This window comes from Gymnogyps californianus, chromosome 4 (assembly GCF_018139145.2).
Source record: "Gymnogyps californianus isolate 813 chromosome 4, ASM1813914v2, whole genome shotgun sequence".
Taxonomy (NCBI): Eukaryota; Metazoa; Chordata; class Aves; order Accipitriformes; family Cathartidae; genus Gymnogyps; species Gymnogyps californianus.
Window position 1 is genome coordinate 85,269,864 of NC_059474.1, and position 21,582 is coordinate 85,291,445.

A 21,582-nucleotide genomic window follows, 5' to 3' on the forward strand; every position below is an offset into this window, starting at 1 on the left:
AAACCAGTTCAATGCAAGTATATGTCTGCAGAAGCTTGCAATTCCTTGTGGACAGTTTACGTCAGGTCAGTTACTAATTGATTATGTTTGATACTGAAATGAGCCTGATTTAAGCCAGTCTTAAGAATATTCGTGTGACCTTTCGCACTGTTTTAACTACCTTAGTTGAAATCTCCCTTAAGGTAAACGGGTGCGCTTTTCCTGCGTGGGCAAGCCCCGAGAGGAAAGATGGATCTGCAAGCTGGGATAGCGAGGCGGAGGATGCGCATCCCAAGGGGCAAAGAAGCAAAAAAGACCGAGACTCAAACAAATAACATACACATTCATGCAGGAAATAAAGGAGTAGATCCTTGCCAGTTAAAAAAAAGTGGAAGGTCTACCAAGTAGCTCTTTGTCTCCGCCTGAGGAAATACTTGCTTAGATGCTGGGGGATGCTGCCAGCTCCTGGAGTTTTAGAATTCAGGCTTTAAGTGTTAAGCTCCTCGTTCTCTCGAACACTCTTGTTTTCTAAATTTATAAAGGTTTACCTCAGAATAGCCTGAGCCTATTTCTGCTTTCTTTGTGATTCAAATTTAACAGCGATACCTTCTGTTATTCTTTATCGAGCAATATTATATATTTAAAACAGGGGATTTCAAAGAGGTTAAGAATCTGATACAGCGGGGACATCGCATTCTTTGTTTCTGCACTCACTGGTCCCGTGAACTTTTTTTCCATACTTTTAGGCCATTAGGGACATTGTCGTGAGGGTAAAATGATGTTGATATATTTCTAAATACGTTTCTCTAAATGAACAAATGTTTCATACGTTTCTCAGATATGACTCAAGAATAATTTTGCTTGGGGTTTTTGGGGGAGGGTCTTATGTCCCACCCCCCTCTTTATTACAAAAAAGCAGCCAGTTAATACTAAGCTCTGCTCCAAGTGATCTTGCTTCTGTGTGTCCTGGTTTCGGCTAGGACAGAGTTAATTTTCTTCCTAGTAGCTGGTATAGTGCTGTGTTTTGGATTTAGTAGGAAAAGAATGTTGATAACACACCGATGTTTTTAGTTGTTGCTAAGTAGTGTTTATACTAAGTCAAGGATTTTTCAGCTTCTCGTGCCCAGGCAGCAAGAAGGCTGGAGGGGCACAAGAAGCTGGGAGGGGACACCATCAGGACAGCTGACCCAAATTGGCCAAAGAGCTATTCCATACCATATGACATCATGCCCAGTATATAAACTGGGGGGAGTTAACTGGGAGGGGGGATCGCGGCTCGGGAACTAACTGGGCATCGGTCAACGAGTGGTGAGCAATTGCATTGTGCACCACTTGCTTTGTATAGTTTAATTCTTTTAGTATTGCTATTGTCATATTATTATTATTATCATTATCATTGTTTTTCATTCCTTTCTGTCCTATTAAACTGTCTTTATCTCAACTCACGAGTTTTTTTCCTGATTCTCTCCCCCATCCCAGGGGTGGGGGGGCAGTGAGCAAGCGGCTGCGTGGTGCTTAGCTGCCGGCTGGGGTTAAACCACGACACTGTGTCACTTCAACCATGAGGTGTTGCATTCCTAATGTTTTAGTTAGCCATAATATTGTTGTTGATGGTTTTTCTCGCGGGCCATAGGAGAATGAATTTATTTTAGTCAAATCCAGACAATGACTACTTCCCCCCCCCCCATTTTGTAGACGTTGAAGCGTCTTCTACAGAGCAAGGGGGGCTTTGTCACTGAGAATAGCGTATAGAAAATACGTACGTATCAAGTGATGTCTTTTCTCATCTTGCGTCTTTCAGAAGTTAGACTTGCTGAAATAGACCCCAAGTAGTCAACACAGCAAGTAAGGCACAGCGATGCCCTTTTGGAATTACCTCAAGGACTGTGAGAAGCTGCTGCCTTACACCTGTGATGCACCTGCGATGTTTTAGCTCTGTGTTTTAGCACTCGGTGGTTTTTGACCTGGACAGGGCCACCAAGTGATATCTCATATTTTTCAGAAACAGTGCAGCTTGATTTCAGGCATGGCTCGGTGTGTTCTAATGCAGAAGTAATGATACTTACTAAAAAAGAAGTGTTATACATCTTAGTGTTCCGCAAGCGTGTCAGTGATTATTTTGCTGGTGATTGAAGGATGGGAGGAAGACAAGGTTTTTAAGGAAAGGTGAAGTCTCTTACTGGAACATAAGATTTAAGTGGATAAAAACACATAATCTTTCAGGCGCCCACACCCTTCTTCTGGCTCAAAATAGGAGCCACAAACTTCAAGTGAGGTTGGCTAGAATAGTTGTTGAACGTGGCTTTACTGTTGATTTCTTATTAACCTCTGTCAGAGAAAGGAAGACCTTGGGAATCTAGAATTCTTAGCTGGACAGGAAAAGGAAAATGTGATACTCCATTTCTTATGCCTCTTTTACATCTAATTAATTGAGGTGTTTTAATCCATATGTTCGTCTTTCATTTTTTATTTTTACAGTGCAGCAGATGCACTTCTGAAACAGCTTCGAACTGATGTACTTCTGGATAGCAGCTGGTAAAGTGGCCAGAGATTGACCCGATAGCTCTACATCAGAGCTGTGAAGCTTAGCTGCAGGCTTTTCACTCAGTTTAAGGACATTACCATGCATGTCTATATTTAAAAACTCACCAAAGGGAATTTTTCAGGTTTTGTGGCAGTCTTGTATTTGAAGCTTGATACATTATATACTTGATAGAAAGATCTTTATTGATGCTGTAATCTGTCTACTTAGATTGACAAATGCTACTGCTTTTTATTGAAATACTCACATCGAGATAGCGGGGGGACGTAATAATCCTTCCTCTTTCAGGGAGATCTGTGCTGAACTCGGAGGCGCTGGTTTGCCTTGGGTTGCCTGAGAGAGCGCTTTCCAGTCAGCATTCACTACTTTAGACATTAAAAGGAGAAAAGTTCCCAGTGAAGCCACTTCAGTGCAGGATTTGGGAAGTCTCCGCTTCCTTGTCGTGCGTGCAAAGTACACCGGAGCGAGCGCAATGACCCCTGCCCATGGAGAAGGGCTTTAGATTAGGCTAGAGACTTGTAGAAACCATCTTGAAGAATCACATTTTTGTGGAAGGGTTTGTCCGATATTCAGTGCTTTCGTCTGTCTGATGCATGTGTTCTATTCTTAATGATTGTTTGACTTCTAGGGCGCTATGTTCAAAGGCTAAGAAGTAATTTTTAGCGTATGGTATCTTTTTTTTTTGTCAGTTTTTGTGGAGCAAGATTGGTTTTTCTTTTCATGCTTTGTACTTAAGGATACAGAAACTATACTGACCCTACGACACCAAGCAGTCGAAGTATATAGTAGTTCATTTGATTAGTTGCTGGCTGAAGAATAAGTTAAATCTGTTTAAGTTTATATCGGTACACTGTGAAAATTTGGTATTCTTATGTAAACATGACTTTGGCCATAATTCTGGAGATACAGAATAAGCGCTTTGATTACTCCGGATATATAACTGAAAATGTGTGTTAGCAGAAGTCACCTTTTGATAAACTACTGTTATATTGTACATCTGCCGTAGTGATGCATTTTGAAGAGTAGTTTAAGGGTTTGTAAAAGCAGAACAGGCAATAGACAAATTAGCTACGATAGGGTGAGGACTGTCTCCTTGTGTTTACAGAACACTTAACCCAACAGTGAACCCAAAGTCTGTGGCAATAATTAATAGTAATAATTGTACCTTTTTTTTTTCCCTAGGTCACTAGCAAGTGTAGGAAAAGAACTGAAAGATAACTTTTTGCGGGCCCTGGCAGAAAGAGAGGAAGCCAATCGTACTGGAAGAATTTCTGTGAGTACCTGTGAGATCACAATCTTCTTAACAGCTTAAAAATGAATCTCAATATGAAAATGACGTATTTTGCAGGAAAAGTTCAGGTGGAACATTTGAAACAGATTATTTGATTTAGGAGAGATTTCTTGAAACCTAGAAATTTGTGATGTTAATTTTTTTTTTAAATCAGCAAAGCATATGAAAACACTGCCCAGAAGTCTACGAAAGGTAAGTGATGAAGTGAAGGATACAAGAGGGAAAAACATCTAGTGAAGTGTATTTTGATTTCATAAGAAATTGTAGATTCCTGTCTTGCAGAATTCATTCCCATGTGTGCTTTAAATAGAGGAAGATGCGGCCTGATCGTTGGGAGAATCTCTTTGAAACTCATTAACATTGGTGCTATTGGAGTTTCCCTGCTGAGTTCTGGTGGGATGCTTGCTATGTTGGGTCTAACATAGGAAAGCGTTAAGAATTACAGCCGAGTGCCTCCTGACGCAGCCAGCTCGCACACGCTAGCAAAGCTGTCAGTGCACTGTGCTTGCCGGTGCTTTACTTGACCAGGATAACGCTGGCAGAGGCCACTTGGGAATCTCCCCTGCTTTGTCTGTCACTCCCCCACCTTCGCGAAGGTATGCTTGGGGGACAGTGTTGCTGAAGTTTAAATTGCCACTTGTAAATACAGCTAGATCAGTATCCTTCAATTTAAAGGGAGGATGGTCCTATATCCTTGGCTTTTTAATAGCTTTAGTTTTGCACAAAGAAGAGTTTGTGCCCGCATGCTGTACAAGGAGGGAGGTTTTGAGTTTCACGATTTAAGTTCAGTCTGCTTCCATTTAAGCTTCATAACACAACTGAAAACGAGCCCAGAACGGTCATCCTGGTCTTACTGCTGTGTTTAGATAGAATAGTGCTGTTTCTTGCCTTCTGTATGGGCTAGCAGGAGCCTGGATTTCTGTCTGTTAGATTGCCTCTCATGTTAAAGAAGAATAATCAAAGTGCCTGCAAAGGCAGCGCTGGGCATTCTGGAAGTCAAAAGTGATCGTGATCTTCTGTCCTGGTTCTGCGTGCTTAGCAAGTCGATCAGGCATAACCTAATGATTTTTTGCTTTCCTTCAACTGTCCTAATTGAAGTAGTAGCATAACTCCCTCCCTCCCTGCCATAATTCTGGAGTCTATATTTATTCTTTTATGGCTAGCTAATCAATCTCTAGAATTTGCAGAGGAAATGCCGCCTCAAGTGTGGTTCCACAACATACATGAGCAACCTTTCTCATGAAGCTTCAAACACCTTGTGGTTTCAGCTGCCTGACAAATATCCTGGGAGCTGTGCTTCTTCGGATATTTAGGGATTTCTACAGGAGAAATAGAACACAAAAGGTTAAATATATGGCAGAAATGAGGTAGGGTGGAACAGTGCCATGATGGTTTAGCCTTGAAAACGGAAGCACTCTGTGACTTATTCCACATATTTACTGTAATGTTAAAAAAAAAAAAAAAGAAAAACCAAACCAAAAAAGGCAATTGCTACTTGTAGCACCGTACTCTTGCAGTTCCCTCTCTGGCTGTAGTTTTCAGAGCCTGCTGTAAAGGAAAGGTAGCTTCTTCGTTTTCCAGCTGTGGGCACTGCCGAGTTACGCAGAACCCTTTCGGCGCAGGCGGGGCGGTCAGTTGATGCCAACAGCTAGTTCGGGCTTTCTGCAAAGGCAGCGGGGCTGAGCCCAGCGCTTCGGGCAGCTGAGACCTCCCCGCGGATCCACTGCAGTCCCCTCCCTGTGCCGGCGGGGTGCCCCACGCATCTGGGGTGGGACATGAACCGTGCTGCTCTGGGAGCACAGAGGGCAGCGGGAAGAGCGGAGGTCAGCAATAGGCTTGTCGGTCTGGTGGACGCAGGGCAGTAGCGCTCGTTGAGCACCTGGAAGCGGATCCAGTGCAGTCGGGGAACTCCTGGAAGCTTTGGCTGGAGATTCCCCTCCTTGGGTGAAACTCAGCCCTGAGAAACCTGGACAGAAAAAGGCAGAATAGGTTCATATGCTTAAAATGATTTTTTTTTTTTTTTTTTAAAACTCCTTGGGTTTACTAAACCAAAAGAGTTTTTGGTGTGAACTTTTTATTTGTTTCCTTTTTCTGAGGCTCTGAGGCATGTGTCTCTATGTTGGGACTACTTTGGTTCCCCTCTCTGCTCTGGTGCTGTGTATCCTTACGCTGCTGTCGCAGAGGACATCGAAACAAGCGGGCGGGAGCCACCGCAGCTGCGTGAAGCAGAGCTTGGATTCAGACAGCACCAGTAAGGTTTTAGCGCTCTGCCTGGCGAGTTACATGTGGGGCTTTAAAAAATGAAGGTAGATAAGTTATGGGCTGCCCTTTAAAATTAAAATAAAAAATAAATAGTAAGCGTCCCATCAAAATGAAGACAGCTGGTCTCAGTTCCCAAGTTCCCAGGCCTCCTGCAGTGATACGATTTCTGGGCCCCCAAAACAGCCTCTGGTTATGTATCAAAAGTTTTTGGAACGCTGAGTATTATTACAAGCTATTCAGTACATACCTAGATATAATGAAGTATATCAAGAGTGCAATTTCAGCCTCAAGTCTGACTCTCCTGCGGTTTGCTGGTTTACAGGAGACCCCGTAATGTTTTCTTAATACACTTCAGTGTGGGAATGCATTTCAAATAGCGATTCAGAACATAAACCTGTTGGCTGCAATCATAAATGCACACAAAAGACATGTTTGTTTTTTACTGTTGCATACCTAATGAACCAACAGAGAGAAGGTATTCCCTTATGAAACCACTGGGTTTTTTTTTATCTGGAGAGTGCCACCTGTATTATTACTAGGGCTATAGACAATTCTGTACATTTTTAGGGGTTGCACTTGGGCTCTAAGACCATGTACACTGGTTGCTGAGAAGACCAGCCTACCCAAAGAAAACACTGCCTCTTAGGAAAGCTAAAAGTGCTGCCAAGCAATGCTTACGCTGCAGGATCCTCTCTGTGCTCAGTGAGTGAGACACTTGCACGGTTTCTGTGCTTCTCTGTTCGGTACGTGATACCTAGAACCTGCTCCTCCTTTTGAGACGAAGGCGGCGCAAGCCATGGGGCTTGCTTCCGACTCACACAAGTTGGACTACTAAAAATGACAGACACAGCAGGGAGTCATCGTATGACTTCCCATCCTCCTTTGACCGGCACCGCGTGACAACGGCAGCTCGGGTCTCTCTGAGCCAATGAGCAATCTAATTACGTCCTTGGGATTCCTTACAAAAGACTGGTCAACGTAAGACTAACTTTTCTCACTCCATCCAGACAAGCCTGCATAAGGCTTTGTGGTCTACCTCAAAAATCACCGCACACATGTGACAGCGTTGTCAGGATGAGGTTATCTGCCGTGGTGGTCCTCGGCACAAGAAGAGTTAATGCTATGTGGTGGGGTGACCTGCTTTAGAGCTAGACGTCAGGGTTACTGCAGAAATGGGAGATGAAGAAGAAAAGGATCTAAAAAACTTTTCAGAAGTTGAATGAGTGTGATCTTGACCAAGCTTTTTGTAATACTTACTTTGCTTTAGCATTATCCACAGCAAGGCTCAGCCCTTTACTTAAGGGTTGGCAGCACTTCTTCTGCATGTCACAGTGACAGGGATATTCCAGCTAGGAGATGCAGTGAATGGTGTCAGTGCTCTCACCTGACGTTGCCGGTGGGAGCTCTGCTGCTATGTCCGGACCCTTACAAATCAGCCTCTGCCAGAAGATCCTTTTCTGTTTGTCTTCTCTAGATTTACAGCCAGCCTATGCTATTTGTACAAAAAACCCCAAGAACAACAACAGAAAAAAAAACCCAAACAAAAAACCACCACCCAACACCAAAAAACCGCAAAACCAGAACAAAATCAATTAAACAAAAACCAACCAAAAAACCAACCCAACAAAACCAAAACAAAAAAGCAACAAAAAAGCAAAAATGTCTCCTCCTTTTGTCACATAGAGTAGGAGGAAGAGGACTGAAAAACATCCAGTCTCGAAACCTGCACTTTACTGTGCCTGGAAAAAAGCCTCTCTCAGCTGTGCTCGGTCACTCTGTGTGGCTTGATTAGCTGAGGTTCCTACCTCCTCTCCGTTTCATACCCGCTTTTGCAGGTCATCCGTATGTCAAGTTGATCTGGGAGGTTAATTCTCTAAAGCGAGCCTGTCATGACAGAAGTGTTGCATATATTTGCTTCCATTCAAAAACTTGATCCAGAAAAGTTTGTGTGAGAACTAAGATGTATGAGGTAGAAGATAGTTTTAACAAATGAGCGGGGGCTGCAGGGTAAGGTAACAGCGGGCTCCTGATGGATTTGGGCAGGACTGGTGAATTCTCTGTGCTCTCATAAATGAGAATTCACCTGAAAGCCGATGCAAGTCTTATGATCAGATGAACTCAGCAGGCAGACAGGTCTTGACTTCTTTACACAGGTGTATGTTTACACTATCTAGCCCTCACCTATACCCTGGTATGCATTCAATATTACTTGTTTATTCAAGGTGATAAAGGGTTCTGTGGATATCATGGTTTGTATTTACAAAAGCCTTAGGAAATTATACAATACTCAGGAACTCCTTTTGTGTCCCAGAGCAAGTCTCTCAGTTACTGTGTGCATACCTTGAGGCTGATCTTTTGGGAGAGGCTTGGGGTGATGGGGCAGAGAGGAAGACTACAGCTACACTGATGTAGCTGAAGACATAGGTACCCTGTAAGCCTGGATTTGGATTTCACGGCGATCCGGACGAGCTATAGTTACGTCCTTGCAGGCATCGGTGCCAGCATCAAAAGTGTTTAGGCACTTCAAATAATTAGGTGGACTCTGTTGATGGAAATCGGGGACATTAGTAAGCTAAGGATTCATCCTTTCTCCCTCTGTTCCACTGACTGGGGGGAAAAAAGGTTTCCACAAAAAAAACCCCAACCCAAAACCAAACCAAAAAAAGAACAACAAAACCCCTGATGCTCCTGTCCTCAGTTGCGTGAGAGCTACGACCAGGAGATCGGATGAAATTCATGCCTAGTAGAATGGAACTGGTTTAGTTTTTTCTGCACTGAGTATTGGCTGTGAAAGCATTCAGATGGCTGGGCCTTTTTGGCTTGGAAATGTGTATTATCGAAGCTGTGTGAAAGCACTGGTGACGGCTTGTTCCTTCAGAGCCATTCAAAGCAGCCGCTGTAGCTGACTCAGAAAAACTTGTGAATTAGGCACTTTCTGATACACCTGTTGCGTTGTATATGGCCAACAATATTGTGCTGACACGATCTTTTTTCCCTTTACTGTTTCCCAACATGTATGAAGGGATCCCCCTCAAGAAAAACACGGTATTACAGAAATGTTTATTTCTCTTTCAACTGAACCCCTGTTTGTCTGTTTAATAAATCGCTTTGGAAGTCGCATGAGTCATGCAGGTAATCATAACTTAATTTCAAACAAATCACTTCTGCCCTTGAAATACAAAATATATATCAAATTCTGTGTCATTGGAAAGAGTGCAGTATGAAAGAAATGAAAGTGTGTTTCCTGGACGTAGATGTAATCTTTTCATTTCATCTCTTCAAGGCTTAGTGTGCGTTTCTTCCCAGTTAAAAGGGAGTAGGGATGTGTGGAAGTCATGTTACGCGTTGAGACTTCTTGTGCAGATGACAAGGGGAACCTTCTTTCCTTATGTCTTATCTCCAGAAATCATAGGCGTGATTGTCTGCTCCTGTTCGTGTACTGTATGCTGATGCGCGTTTGCCAACAGGTGTAATGGAGTATAAAAGCACTTGAAATGCTTGGAAACGGGGCCGTTGGATCCAGAGTCCTCTGAACCTCAAAAAGAGCTGTAAGGGAGCTGGCTGTACATTTATGGTGTGGTTTTATTTCTATTATTTCACTTGCAGGATCATGAAGTACTGGCAACAGAAAAGGGATAAGAAAGCAAGCAAAGAATGTTACTTAAAATGTTATACAGCACGCTAAGGCAGCTCTTAAGTTCAGTATGATTTTTCGTTGTGTTTATCAAATCTGTTCTGGAGAAATATATCTTAAAAAGCACCAGTTAATACTTTTTTTTTTTTTTCCTCCTCCCAAGATTCCTTCTCTGTCAGTCGTAGGTGCAGTATCACGGAAAACTCTTTCTAGTTGAATTGTAATATGTGATCGTAGATTATTTTAAATGCCTAAAAATTGCATGATTAGATGTAGTGTGTGTTTTCCATCGGAAGGCTGCAAAACTGATAGTCCATATAGAAAAGCGTGTGGAAAAAGAGGAGGAATATAGAGCATTTTTTATTTCTTCATTCTGTTCTGTAATTTATCAGAAGTGAAGCAAAAGTTAGGAGAGCCGAGTACGTTTTACAGAATACGTGAATTGTATCATTTTAGTGACATAACAGCTGTGAATAACTGCAAATTGCTTGTGCTGTGGCAAATGTCATGTTTCAGACCAGCTGACAGCAAGGCATGGGGCGCATTATTTGAATGGTTTTAGCTGTCATCAGAGACCTCAAGGTTCACTTAGAGTTCCAGTCAAAATACATCATTTTATTAACTGCTATTAATTGAAGACGGATGAAGCTCCCTTTAAAGACCGTGTAGTTGGTTTTATTTGTCTCAGCAGGAGTTTTGGGTTCCTTATAAAGACAGCTCGAGAGGGAGCGATGAGTGATTGCGTACATGTATGTGACGCTGTGTCTACATTAGCATTTGAGTTGGGATGAGGAGAGCGATTTTGAAACAATTCTCTCGGTGGTCCCCGCTTACCACACGTTGGTCTTGCATCGCAGAGCAATCTTGGAATGCTCTTAGTGGCTTTAATTGGAAAAAAAGAGACACTGAACAAGAAGCCGGGCTCCAGGGGCACCACCCTCTTACAGACAGCCAGTTCTTGGGATCAGAGTAGCGCTACTGTGCTGTAAAGATCCCAAAATGTGTACGTTGTGGGGACACGGGGTCTTTGGCTCTAAGTGTTTCGTTCCTGAAGTCCTGCTCTTTGTGTTGCATGATTGTCCAGTGCAAAGGTAGCCTGAGGTCTCTCCCGAATAGGACCTAGACGAGTGCCAAATTTTTGCTTTTTAGTAGATCTCTTAAATACAGCCAACCCAGTAAAGAATACTAATCTTAGTGGGGAAATAGGTGGCATTACAAATGCAATTACAGATATATAGAGCAAATGTATGTTGCAGTTCAGCTTACTGTATTCGTGACAGTAGGATGTGTTAAACATTGGCACATGCAATGGAAAACTTCCGTCGTGGCCTATCAGCTCGAAGAAATAAAATTCTCGATAGGAAGAGAACTCCTTGCAGTGGGTAATGCGTTGCTGAATCATCCAAGAGAATCACTAAAACACAGACAAACAGGCGATCACAGACCATAAATAAATTAAACCAAACCTACTGTTTTGTTTTCCTAAAGTAGCCATAGTTGGCCAATTCAGAAGACGGATTCTCAATGTCGGGGTACTTGCGTGAATATAATTTAACAACTCCGTATAAGAAATATTTCTAAAGACTTCCTTTTGTTTTCCAAGAATGTCAGTTGTGTGCATAAGTTGTTGATGGGGAGAAATTTGTCGTGTTCGTTCACAAACTGTGATTTAAAAAAAAAAAAAAGAGGGATAACAATGTAAATATAAGTGACTATATAAACGCCTTACCTAGAAAATATATGTTTTTGGAGATGCCACATACTCAGGTTACATCACTGACTAAAATACACACGGGGGAAAAAAAAGAGCTAACTGTCTTTCCTACCTAACAGAAGAACTCTGTTTTTCAGTCTTGAAGTAGACTCGCGTGGGACTCGCACTTTTCTAAGGGATTGAAAAGGGGTATGGATGAATTCTGGGACACGGCCTTCCCTCTAGCAAAGACATCAAGAATTGGAGGGTTCAGGTAGTGTTACAGGAGTTTGTTGTTAGACATTCTCTCGGCATGTGGAAAACAAGCCGGAGTCTGTCATGTATTGTGTTGGCTGTCTCCAGGTGGGCAGTGGCTGTCCATCATTTCCTCTTTCCATGGGAAAGGCGGTTGAGCCGTCCTCTTACCCTTTCTAGGAAAAGCAGGAGAGCTTGGCGGTAGCACCTTCCTGAGGCATGCCTTTAGGGTCTCTCGCCTCCAACTGACCGGGTCTCTTGGACTTTTTCATTTTTATTCCCGGGAGTTTATTTTGTCTTCTGGAAGCTCAAGTGGCTGTTAAGTGATTCAAACATGTGATTTGCACTCCACGGCGATCCCAGGGTTTACTCGTACTTGGGGGCTGGAGGGATTTTGGCGAGCGTGATGGCTGTGGAGTGAAAGTCCTGATTTGAGAGCAGGACGACTCTGGCCTCTTCCCGCAGCGAGGAATGGCACTGTGGCTGCCGCAGGATGAACCACTGCAGTTTTCTGTCTCATATACTTAAATGTTCTTCAAGTGGCTAATCTGTCTTGTTTTTAAAGCTAACTTTCTTGCTTTCTGACATGGGCTTGCTCACGAATTTGTTTGTGAATTTGCTTTCTGCAGTAGCCCTTTGCTTATTAAGTCTTCTGAGAAAAATGCTATGTTTAAAGTCAGAAAATATCAGTTTGAAAACTTTTAATTCAGATCATAAAGCGGCAAGTTTACCTTAAGGATGTGTGTTTGTTTTCTGGGATATTTTTCTGTAGGATCCTGGTACAAAGCAGAGAACGTGTACTAGCTGGCTGCTCACCACATCTGTCGATGTAGTGTTTTGTCTGCTTGGAAATCGAGGTTGAAGTCATGCCTCTGCAGGAGTCAGTGGCTATTTTGACACCGTTGAGCTAAATGGAGCCAGAACCCCATCTCCTTGTGTGTGTACTACTGAGTCACAGTCTTCCTTGAGACAGCACTATTTTATGGGGAAAAAAAAAATTCTTCAGTGTGCATGAGGAGCTTGGGTTCCACATTGATCTCTGTATTTCTCTGCTGCTGTCAGCTGGGTTCGTCCTGTATCGAACGGGAAGCTGCATTTGATCTTTAGTTTGCTTCATGTTCTCAGCAGTAGCTTTTTAGAAGTGTAAATGTAAGCCCGGTGGGTGTTACAGAAGTTAAAACCAGTTACACACAAGGTCCCGATTGGAAGTCGGTACACATAACTGCGGAGATACTTCTTTATCGCTCCCGGGCACGCACGAAAGGAACCTTTGTGAATGCCTTTGTGAAATGTGTGGTCAGTTCTCAGTAAATAAGTAATAACATGTGATTTAACTGGGGTTTTCTGAAATAGTGTGTGCGTGTTTTTAAGAGCCTTTCAGTGTTTGTTCTTAGGCATCGTATTTCAGGTTATATGTGTTCTATGACATTAGTTTAAAACACGTAAGCGGCATGGTAAAGAGATACCTGGGTAAGCTCAGTGAAATGTGATGGTACTGATAGAAAAACGGTGACATTTTCAAAAACAATTTCTTTTTTTGGTCACTGACTTTTAAAAATCATTATGCCCACATGTATTTAGTAGTATTTTCAGCTCTTGAACCTTTACAATAGGAGTATTTCTCTTTTCCTAGCTATAGAAAACAAACCCCAAGCATTTGGCTGCCTAATGTTACCAAACACAATGACTTTCACATTGTAAATTATTACCTCTAAAGGAAGCAATGGAGAAAGGCGGAAAGAGCTGATGCATGACAGCTTTTAGTGGAAATGAATGAAATAAACAGCTATTCTGTCAACAGATCATTTAATTTGGTCAAATTAACTAATGGCCTGATAAGTGAGACTCAGTGAAAACCAGCTGTAAGAAAAGACATTCAAAGCATTACTGAAAGAAACATAAGCCGACAACTGGAATGAGAACTAACGGGCTTTAAGGGGGCTCCGTATGTTATACGCAGTATTCCCAAATATTTCCCGCCTTAGCGTTTGAGTGACATTCTTGGTCACCTTGCCTGTTCATGTGAACAACTTTATAGCTGTACTTTGTGCATGCTTGTGGACTGTTGGACGTCACTGAGAACAGAGTTTGTTACGAGGAGAAATTGTTGCTTTTCGACAAAGCGATTCACTGTGATTGAATGTTTACAGAGACAGACACCTGGTACCGTGACGTTGAATCAGCACGTCATCGGATGGTCATACAGATTCTTGCCAAGTACCCAGTGACGTCCTAATTCGAACCGTTACAGAACTAGCCAATACAGCATATGCTTTCACTATGATATATACTTTTTGAATTGTAGGGTAGTAAATGACCCTAGCACACGCCTAAAGTACGCTTACAGGTAATTTCTTGTAGGCCTAGAAAACATTTGAGGTCAACCACATGCATCAGTTGAAACCCTCCATGAATGACAAAGACAACATACATTGGTTTTATCTCACAGGAACTTGAAATGCTGCAATACGTGGGAGATGTTCCATTTCGTGTGGAAATCACATTGATGCAGCTGAAATAGAATATGTTATAAATAATATGCTACAGTTATTCGAAAACTCACTTGGAATATGAGAGCACTCTGTTGTACAGTAGCCGACCTTCCTACTTAGCCAAAATCTCTGTAGAGAGAGGATTCCTGGCAGAGGGTACTCCAGTGTGGCAGAGCTGCTTTTCTAGCAGATTTGCTGTCTCTGAAGGTTTTGCAAGTCCCGAATAACTTGTAAGGAACATTTTCGGGGTATCTGGCTATCTTCAAAGAGCTTTGGACTGTCGTTGTGCCTGTTTCGTCCCACCGCTCTTTTCTGTGGAGAAGGCTCTTGCTCCTGGGGCTGCTCTGAGGGTTGACGCTCAAGATCAGGGAATGTGCATTAGGACAAAAGCCGGTCATAGCGGGGCCATGGCACGCACCGTCTTTGATGAGGGAGGGAAAGTGTAGATACGGGTTTCGAGAAATCTACGTGTGTTTTTTTTCTTGAAACTGAAAACTCGTATTAAGGCAGGCAGTCCAGAAAATTCTCTGCAGCAGGCAGGATGCTATTGTGTGAAAATGAAATGCTTTCCTTTCAGTAATGTGGGAGAGTACCATGTACGTATCTCAATGTGAGTGAAAAAGCAAGGGCGAGAGAGAGAGATTAGCATTTGTGGGTATTTTAGAAGTTTGTTTTGATCCATGTTTGTTTTGAAGCAAAATTTGTGTTGCTTGTAGATAAATAGAGCTATATTGGCATGTTAGATGTAAGCATCTCAAAAGTGGTTAAGTTACGTACTTCATTCTAACTGAAACTTACTTAAACTGCAGTTCTCTCTAGACAGCAGAGCCTGTTTGTTCACCACTGAGTAAGTTTTGACCAGCTCCCCTGGGGGGAAAAAAAAAGCAGGGGGTCGGGGGGAAGAGTATACTTTTCACATCTCCAATCTGGTGTCTTTACCTGGGAAACCATTTTCACTGTGAACAGCAAAATCAGAGAACTACATAGTGTGATGAGCTGTGTGGGACAGAACTGTGAGAAACGGAATCGTTTACAGATCAGCTTCTAAAGGAAGCTAATGTAAATTTCAACAACACTTGTAAGTATCCGTCTATTTGTACTTAAAATAGCATTGCAGAACGCAAACAGAAGCCCTTTTTACTAGGTATTGCACAGTTAGAAGAGATCATAAAGATTTTGGACCAGCAGCCTGTAAGTAAGGAGAAGGGATGCAGTTTTCCCTTTAAGAGACAGAGAAAATTCTTTCGCATCGTGCCGCAAGCACTTAGCAGCAGTGCTGGGAAGGAACTTCTCTTCAGACATGTTGATCATGGGATCGCTGTGTTTCTGCAGTGCTCGAGTACTGGCTCTTGACGGCATATGAGAAACTCTACCCTACTTTGCTTTCACAGAGCCTGTAGACCATTTCTGAAATAGATGTAGCCCTCTCATGCTTAATTGCTTTATTGTTGTCTATTTTTGTCATGTTCAGTCAGCATTGTTGTTCTAATAACCTTTTTCAGTTTGGCCTTCCTGGATCATAAACTGCAACGTACAAAAACAAACACTTGGGAGTCAGATCTGCCTTACTGAAATTCTTCGAAGCGTATGTGTTGGCGTATATATTCCTAACAACTATGTGAGTGTCCCGCAAATGCCAACTAAAACAATACAAGAGAACACAGATTGTTAACCTAAAATACACTAAAATACCAAAGGTAAAACAGTCCTCCTCCCTCCTCCTTGGTTTGAAAATAAGTCAAAGGAGAGAACCAGATACCACATCTTTTTCATTAAGTTGGCTGTTTTTCTTGCTTCGTATGTGTACATTCCTTGATGTTCTAAGTTACCTAGTTTTCACATCACTGCAACCGGAAGGGTCACAATTTGCACTGTGAAAATGCTGTGAGAATTTACTTCTCTGGAAAACGTACGATAGCATTTAACGAATATCAACTTGGGGGCTCGTAAACTTTGGAGCACTTACAGGACCTTGGATCCAGTCATTGCAGAAAGGGCTATACCAGAAACATTACTGGTGGTGACCTCGGTTTAGTCTTTTACATCTTTTTATTTTGTAAACAAAAATTGTCTTTTAGTGCTTCTGGTAATACTTACATTCTTAACATGAGGGATCAGCTCTCCTTTTGTATTCTGTAATCACCTGCGCAAGGAGACAACTGACTGTTAACTCATGTTCTGTAACATGATAATGGGCTTTCTACAGAAGGTTGAAAGGACAGCCTAGAAGCTGATATGCACAAATGGCTCCGGCAAAGGTTCTTGCTGTGAATAATCTACAGCGGTGAGGTGCTATCTGCTATGTAAGTTTACAGCAGTAGATGATTAAATAAACAACTCCAGTCAAGGAATATAATCTAAACGAATGGAGATCATTGTTCTGTTATTCAGGAATAGAAAAAAATAGTAGTGCATGTTCCATCGGTCACAGTGGTTTTCTTGTTTAACAGTAAGCAGAGCTCTAAGGAGTACTTCTTGCTGATATCCCACGTCCAGGGAGTGCGAGCCTGATGCTGTGAACCTTTTATCTTTCCTCCAGAAAGCTGTCTTTCTGCACGCCGTCCCCCCCTCCCTGCCCGCCCCCCCCCCCCCCCCCCCCCCCCCCCCTTTTTCCTCTAGTCGGTCCCTGGGTGCTCTGAATGATGGTTATGAGATGCTCCAGCTCTTGTGCTTTGTCTGGTAGGGAAGGATGAACACACGGTCCGTGTGGGGTAGCCTTTCTTCTTTCCCTCTCCTGGCCTCGCACGTTACTATTACCCGATACACGGGTTCTTCCTCCCTCCCGCTTCTCCCCTTGGTCCTTGTCTCCCCTCCTTTCGCTGACCCAGGCTGCCTTCAGTTCCGGAGCGGAAACCTGCCCACCTACCTTTGATTTCTGCCCTTCCCTTCAAATCAGGCACTGACTTTGTTGCGAGGTAACTGTATAACATCGGTCCTGGCAGGGCCCTGGCAGGAGCTGACTGTCATTACTCTACTAACAACAGTTAATAACATGTAGAAGTCTGTGTTCACGGACAGTTGAATTTTGGTGCTGTAGAGGTTGGTTGTGAAACCGTCACTGAGCACAGTGGGATCTGGGTTAAGCTTGTTAGCATCAGATGAGTTAAAAAGAATTGTTTAGTGGTAGTTACTGCTGCTGATGGGAGGGGGGCATGCTGTTGCTGTGGAGTCCTCTGGACATGCCCCTGGTAGCGTTTATAAATGCCCCAATGTGTTCTAGGAGCCCTCCGGAGGCGGATGAAAATAAATTCGATCAGGTCGTTTCAGAGCACGTTGTAAATCAGTATGATTCCTTAGCTGAATGGAAAACTGCATGAACCACGTGACTCAGCTCCCCTGAGACCACGAATGTTATTTCTGTCCCCCCTTTTTTTTTTTTCCATCCCCATTCAGCAGTTTGAGGCTTTCATCTCCCTTTTAAGCGATGGCCGTTTGAGCAGGGGTGAAATTACACCGGTAAGTAATGCATGTTCTTGTTACTGCATCATTCTGTCATTTTGACAAAAGGAATTACTTGGAGCTATGTCCTGCCATACAAACCAGCCAACGCTCGCTTTCTTTTGGGCTAAGTTCAATAGCTTCTTTTTTGTTATCCATGGTAAAAATGAGAGATGTCGCCCATATGGGAAGACCAGGCAGGAGCGATGCACGCGTGCCTGTGTAATTAGGTGCACAGTAATCTCTCATCCCTCTGCCAGTGCTTGAATGTAAAGACTAAATTTTGCATCTGAATCTTTCCCGTGCTATCAGATGTGATTTTAGGCCCGAACAAGGCTACACCGTTCCTGTCGGTCCCAGACTGTTCTTTCTTGTTTTCTGCATCTGTAAAACTCTTAAGTGTTCTCCTTTTGAAGAGTGTGGGGTGGAGACGCTTAGATGTTGAGTCCTTTTTTGTCATACATTGCACCGATTGCCTAGGAGCACTCCTGCCAAGGATCTGACTTTGTTCTTAACTCAGGCTGGAAATATTTACAGCTTTTTTCCTGAATGACGTGAGTGAGAGACAGTGGTTGTTGCACTCTACTGAATTTCTAAGGTGCATCTGTTTAATAGAAAAGGTTAGATGTCTTCTGAAGCGTTTGCATCTTTGACAGATTTCCATGTTTTATCTCTCGATGATTTAAGGCGTAAATAACATTTGAGTTGAAGATTCATAGTTTGGCCTATTAAGATACATATTTTCAGTAATGGAATTATTTTTAATCTGCAAAATACGAGCTAAGTCTATAGAATCATAGACTGGAATCGTAGAATAGTTTGGGTTGGAGGGGACCTTTAAAGGCCATCTAGTCCAACCCCCCTGCAATGAGCAGGGACATCTCCTATAGCATTTCTTACAATCTTTCTGAACTATTCTTTCTTCCTGTGCATGATAACAAGATAGATAAATTCCAGTGCTTGAGATGGGAGTTGTTAATTCCCCCTTCAGATTTGGTTTGCAAGAACGATTAATTGCATCTCTTTGCAGTGCTAAACGTGCTTCTGGACTGGACGTGTACGTTGTCTGCATGGTCACGTAGCAGAACTACATCGTCGGCAATACCTAGCTGTTGCGCTCTGCTGCTGCTCAGCTGTGTGCTAGGCGGGTCTGCCTCCCACCCCCAGGTTGCGAGGGAGAGGCCATAGAACGCACTAGGAGGAACAGTCAACTTTTTTGACTGTAGTTTCTGCGTTACACCTTTTATTCAGATTTGTTTCACCTTGAGCTGAAATATACACAGCGTTTGCTTCGTGAAGAATATGTAGGTAGCCATAAAGTAAATCCTCGCTTTCCAAGAGGAGTCAGCAGGTATTACACTGACTTCTTAGGTAGCGCACCGAAATTGAGATCGATTGCTGAGGACTTGAGGACGCCCCGAAGATGGGGCCACAGTTTGTGTATAAGAGGATGTAAGACAAAACCCAGAAAAAATTAAGCTTCAAAAGCATTAGAAAAAATTAATTTTACAAGTCTAATAGATAACACATTACATCAGGGACGGCCAAGCGAACTGAGCAACAGACCTTAGGTGTTGCAAGAAGAAATCCACCACAACAAAGGCTAATTGACATGAGAAAATTCGACTCGTTGAGTATCGCTTCACTCGACTGCGATACCAGCCGAGAATTTACCCCTTAGCATAGTTGGTCTTTTTCTTAGGTATACTCCGATAGCCTTGTGGTGCCAGTAACCTCGCGCAAACGGGTGCACCCGAGCAGCTCCTGTTTTGTTAACACAGAGAACAAAGTTAATGCTTTACCAGGTGCAGGTCACACCTCTGCTGGGAGTCAGGAGGACGGTCAAGGTTCAGAACGGAGCAGCGGGAGGGCGGCAGCCCCAGCGCCCGGCTCCAGCCGGGAGCCCTGCGGGCCCTGCTTTGGGCCAGCTCCTTGCCTCCCCTCTCTGTCACCTGCCAGCCTGGGGGAGCACAGGCGTCTGGAGACTTCGGAGAGTCTCCTTTAGCCTCACTGCAAGTCTGAAATGTAACGCTCGGCGGTACGAGGAGCGCTGGAGTCAAGCCCGTGTTGCTGGGAAGATGCAAAATGTCTCAGCTGGCACCGATGCATCCAAAGTACTTGCCCTATTCTGAAATGTTTGCTCTAATAAACTGAGCTGCCAAGGTAGAAAGGAGAACACAGGAAAGGAAACCTGATCTAAATTTACAGGTGTCTGTAGACTGACCTGTCAGATACCCAAGTGTATCGCTGTTTAACAGAGTCATGTTATATTGCTTTTAAGTTGGTTTACAAACCAGGTGTGCATGAGGAGAGTTTAACTAAATCTGCAGACCTGGCAAATGTATTTTCTAATCACCGTTTTGGGAAGTTCCTGGAAACATGTATTGGTAAGGTGGTTTCTGAAAGAATAAGTAGCATCCATACTTAGAATGGAAGTACGTGTCAGCTGCTGTGCGGTTGTTGGATGTGGAAAGCAAACCAGGTGGGAGACTGAGCGCTGGACTCCTAAATTAAAAAGGAAACAGATATCCAGTAGCTCTGAAGTAAACCAAAAGCCTGAGTTCGTAATCGCTGCTTCAGTTATCATGTAGGAATGTATTTGTTCCATTCTCCATAAATTAGTACTCCTGATAACTTACGTTATCATACTTGTAACAAACTCTTTTAATAAACACTTTTCTACGCAGTTGACCAAAAGGGTGCAACAGTACTAGAGCGTTTGCAATGCTCTTTTCACTTTGCTAGCAAAATAAAGCAGAAAAAAAGGAAAAGGTACCTTGTGAAAATACTAATTTCTCCCTGAAATCCGCAGAGAAGCTGCAGTGCAAACCTAGCAAAGAACACATAAATAGATGCATTGCTTTTAACTCAAGGTCTGTGCTGGTGTCAGTTGGGTCTGCAGTCAGGCACACCTGAAGGACTGGCTGACAGGGTTTTTGGGGGGTGTGTGTATAATCATCGTTTTGTGGGTTTGTTTCACCTTGTTGTTTTGGTTTGGTTTTGTTTTTTTTTTTTTAGTTGAGTGCTCGTAGTAGCTGACTTGCCAGGACTGCAGAGGACTCTTGCATCCCTGTGCGTGAAGTCTGTGTTGGGAGAATACGTAGCCCATGCGACATAATAACTGTACACTGATTTTCGTAGGGAAGAGGGTGACAGAAAGGAGAAAACACTTAATAGAGTATGTACGGAATATATGTTAGTCTGTGACGCAGCGCTGATATCCCACACACTGCAGTAGGTAGTCAGTGAAGCAGGGATCTAAAGAGAAAAAACCGAAAGGCTGGGGAAGAAGTGTTAAGTGAAGAGTAGAAATTGCCAAGCCGTAGGTGCTGGGGGAGGTGTAAAAGCTCATTGTAATATTTACACAGACAAACTCAGTGTGCAGGTCTGGGAGTTGGGCAGTGCTGTCATCCAAAGTAAACCGTCGTTTATCAGCCTTTTCTGCCAGAGCAAGGCATAGTCTTGATGCCCTTTCTGTTGGGGTCCAGTGAAGGTACGTACTGAAAGATAGAAGGCCCCTGCTTCTTAAACAAGAGAATCTTGTTTATTTTTTTTCCCCTCACTTGATTTCCCCCTCCCGTTTTCACGTTATATCTGAATAGGGCTCAGGCCTTAGTCTCCTCCTGAGTGGATACAAAGCTACGTTAAAAATGATTTCTGGTGAAGAGACTGTTGCGTCCTCAGAAAGCACCTCAGGGACACTGTCTTCCATGTGTCTCATCTCGCCTTCTCTTTATTTGCCTGCTGAGCGTGCAAGTCGTTTGGGAGTGCCTCTTGCTCTGCTCGTACGCGCACAGAAGTTTCTCGTGGAAGACTGGGGATGCTCCACAAATCAAAATAGTTTGTATTTAGCTACATTTTCCTATTGTCAGCACAATTCCTTAGAAGAGGGCAGTGGCAGAGAAACGGTGAGCCAAGCTGTAAATTCACCAATGGTCTTGGCAACCCTCAGCAGTCGTGCCTCTTGCCATATTATTTTAATGGTTCTCATTTCCT

The 21,582-nt window shown here is 43.1% G+C and overlaps 1 protein-coding gene across 1 annotated transcript in view; it reads left to right on the plus strand.

Annotated features, from left to right (window-relative positions):
* Window positions 1–21,582, plus strand: part of CFAP299 (cilia and flagella associated protein 299) — a 227,156-nt gene that overhangs the window by 77,292 nt on the left and 128,282 nt on the right. Inside the window, 1 exon segment of the mRNA XM_050896427.1 lies at window positions 3,704–3,794. Within this exon segment, the coding sequence (XP_050752384.1) occupies window positions 3,704–3,794 (91 nt within the window).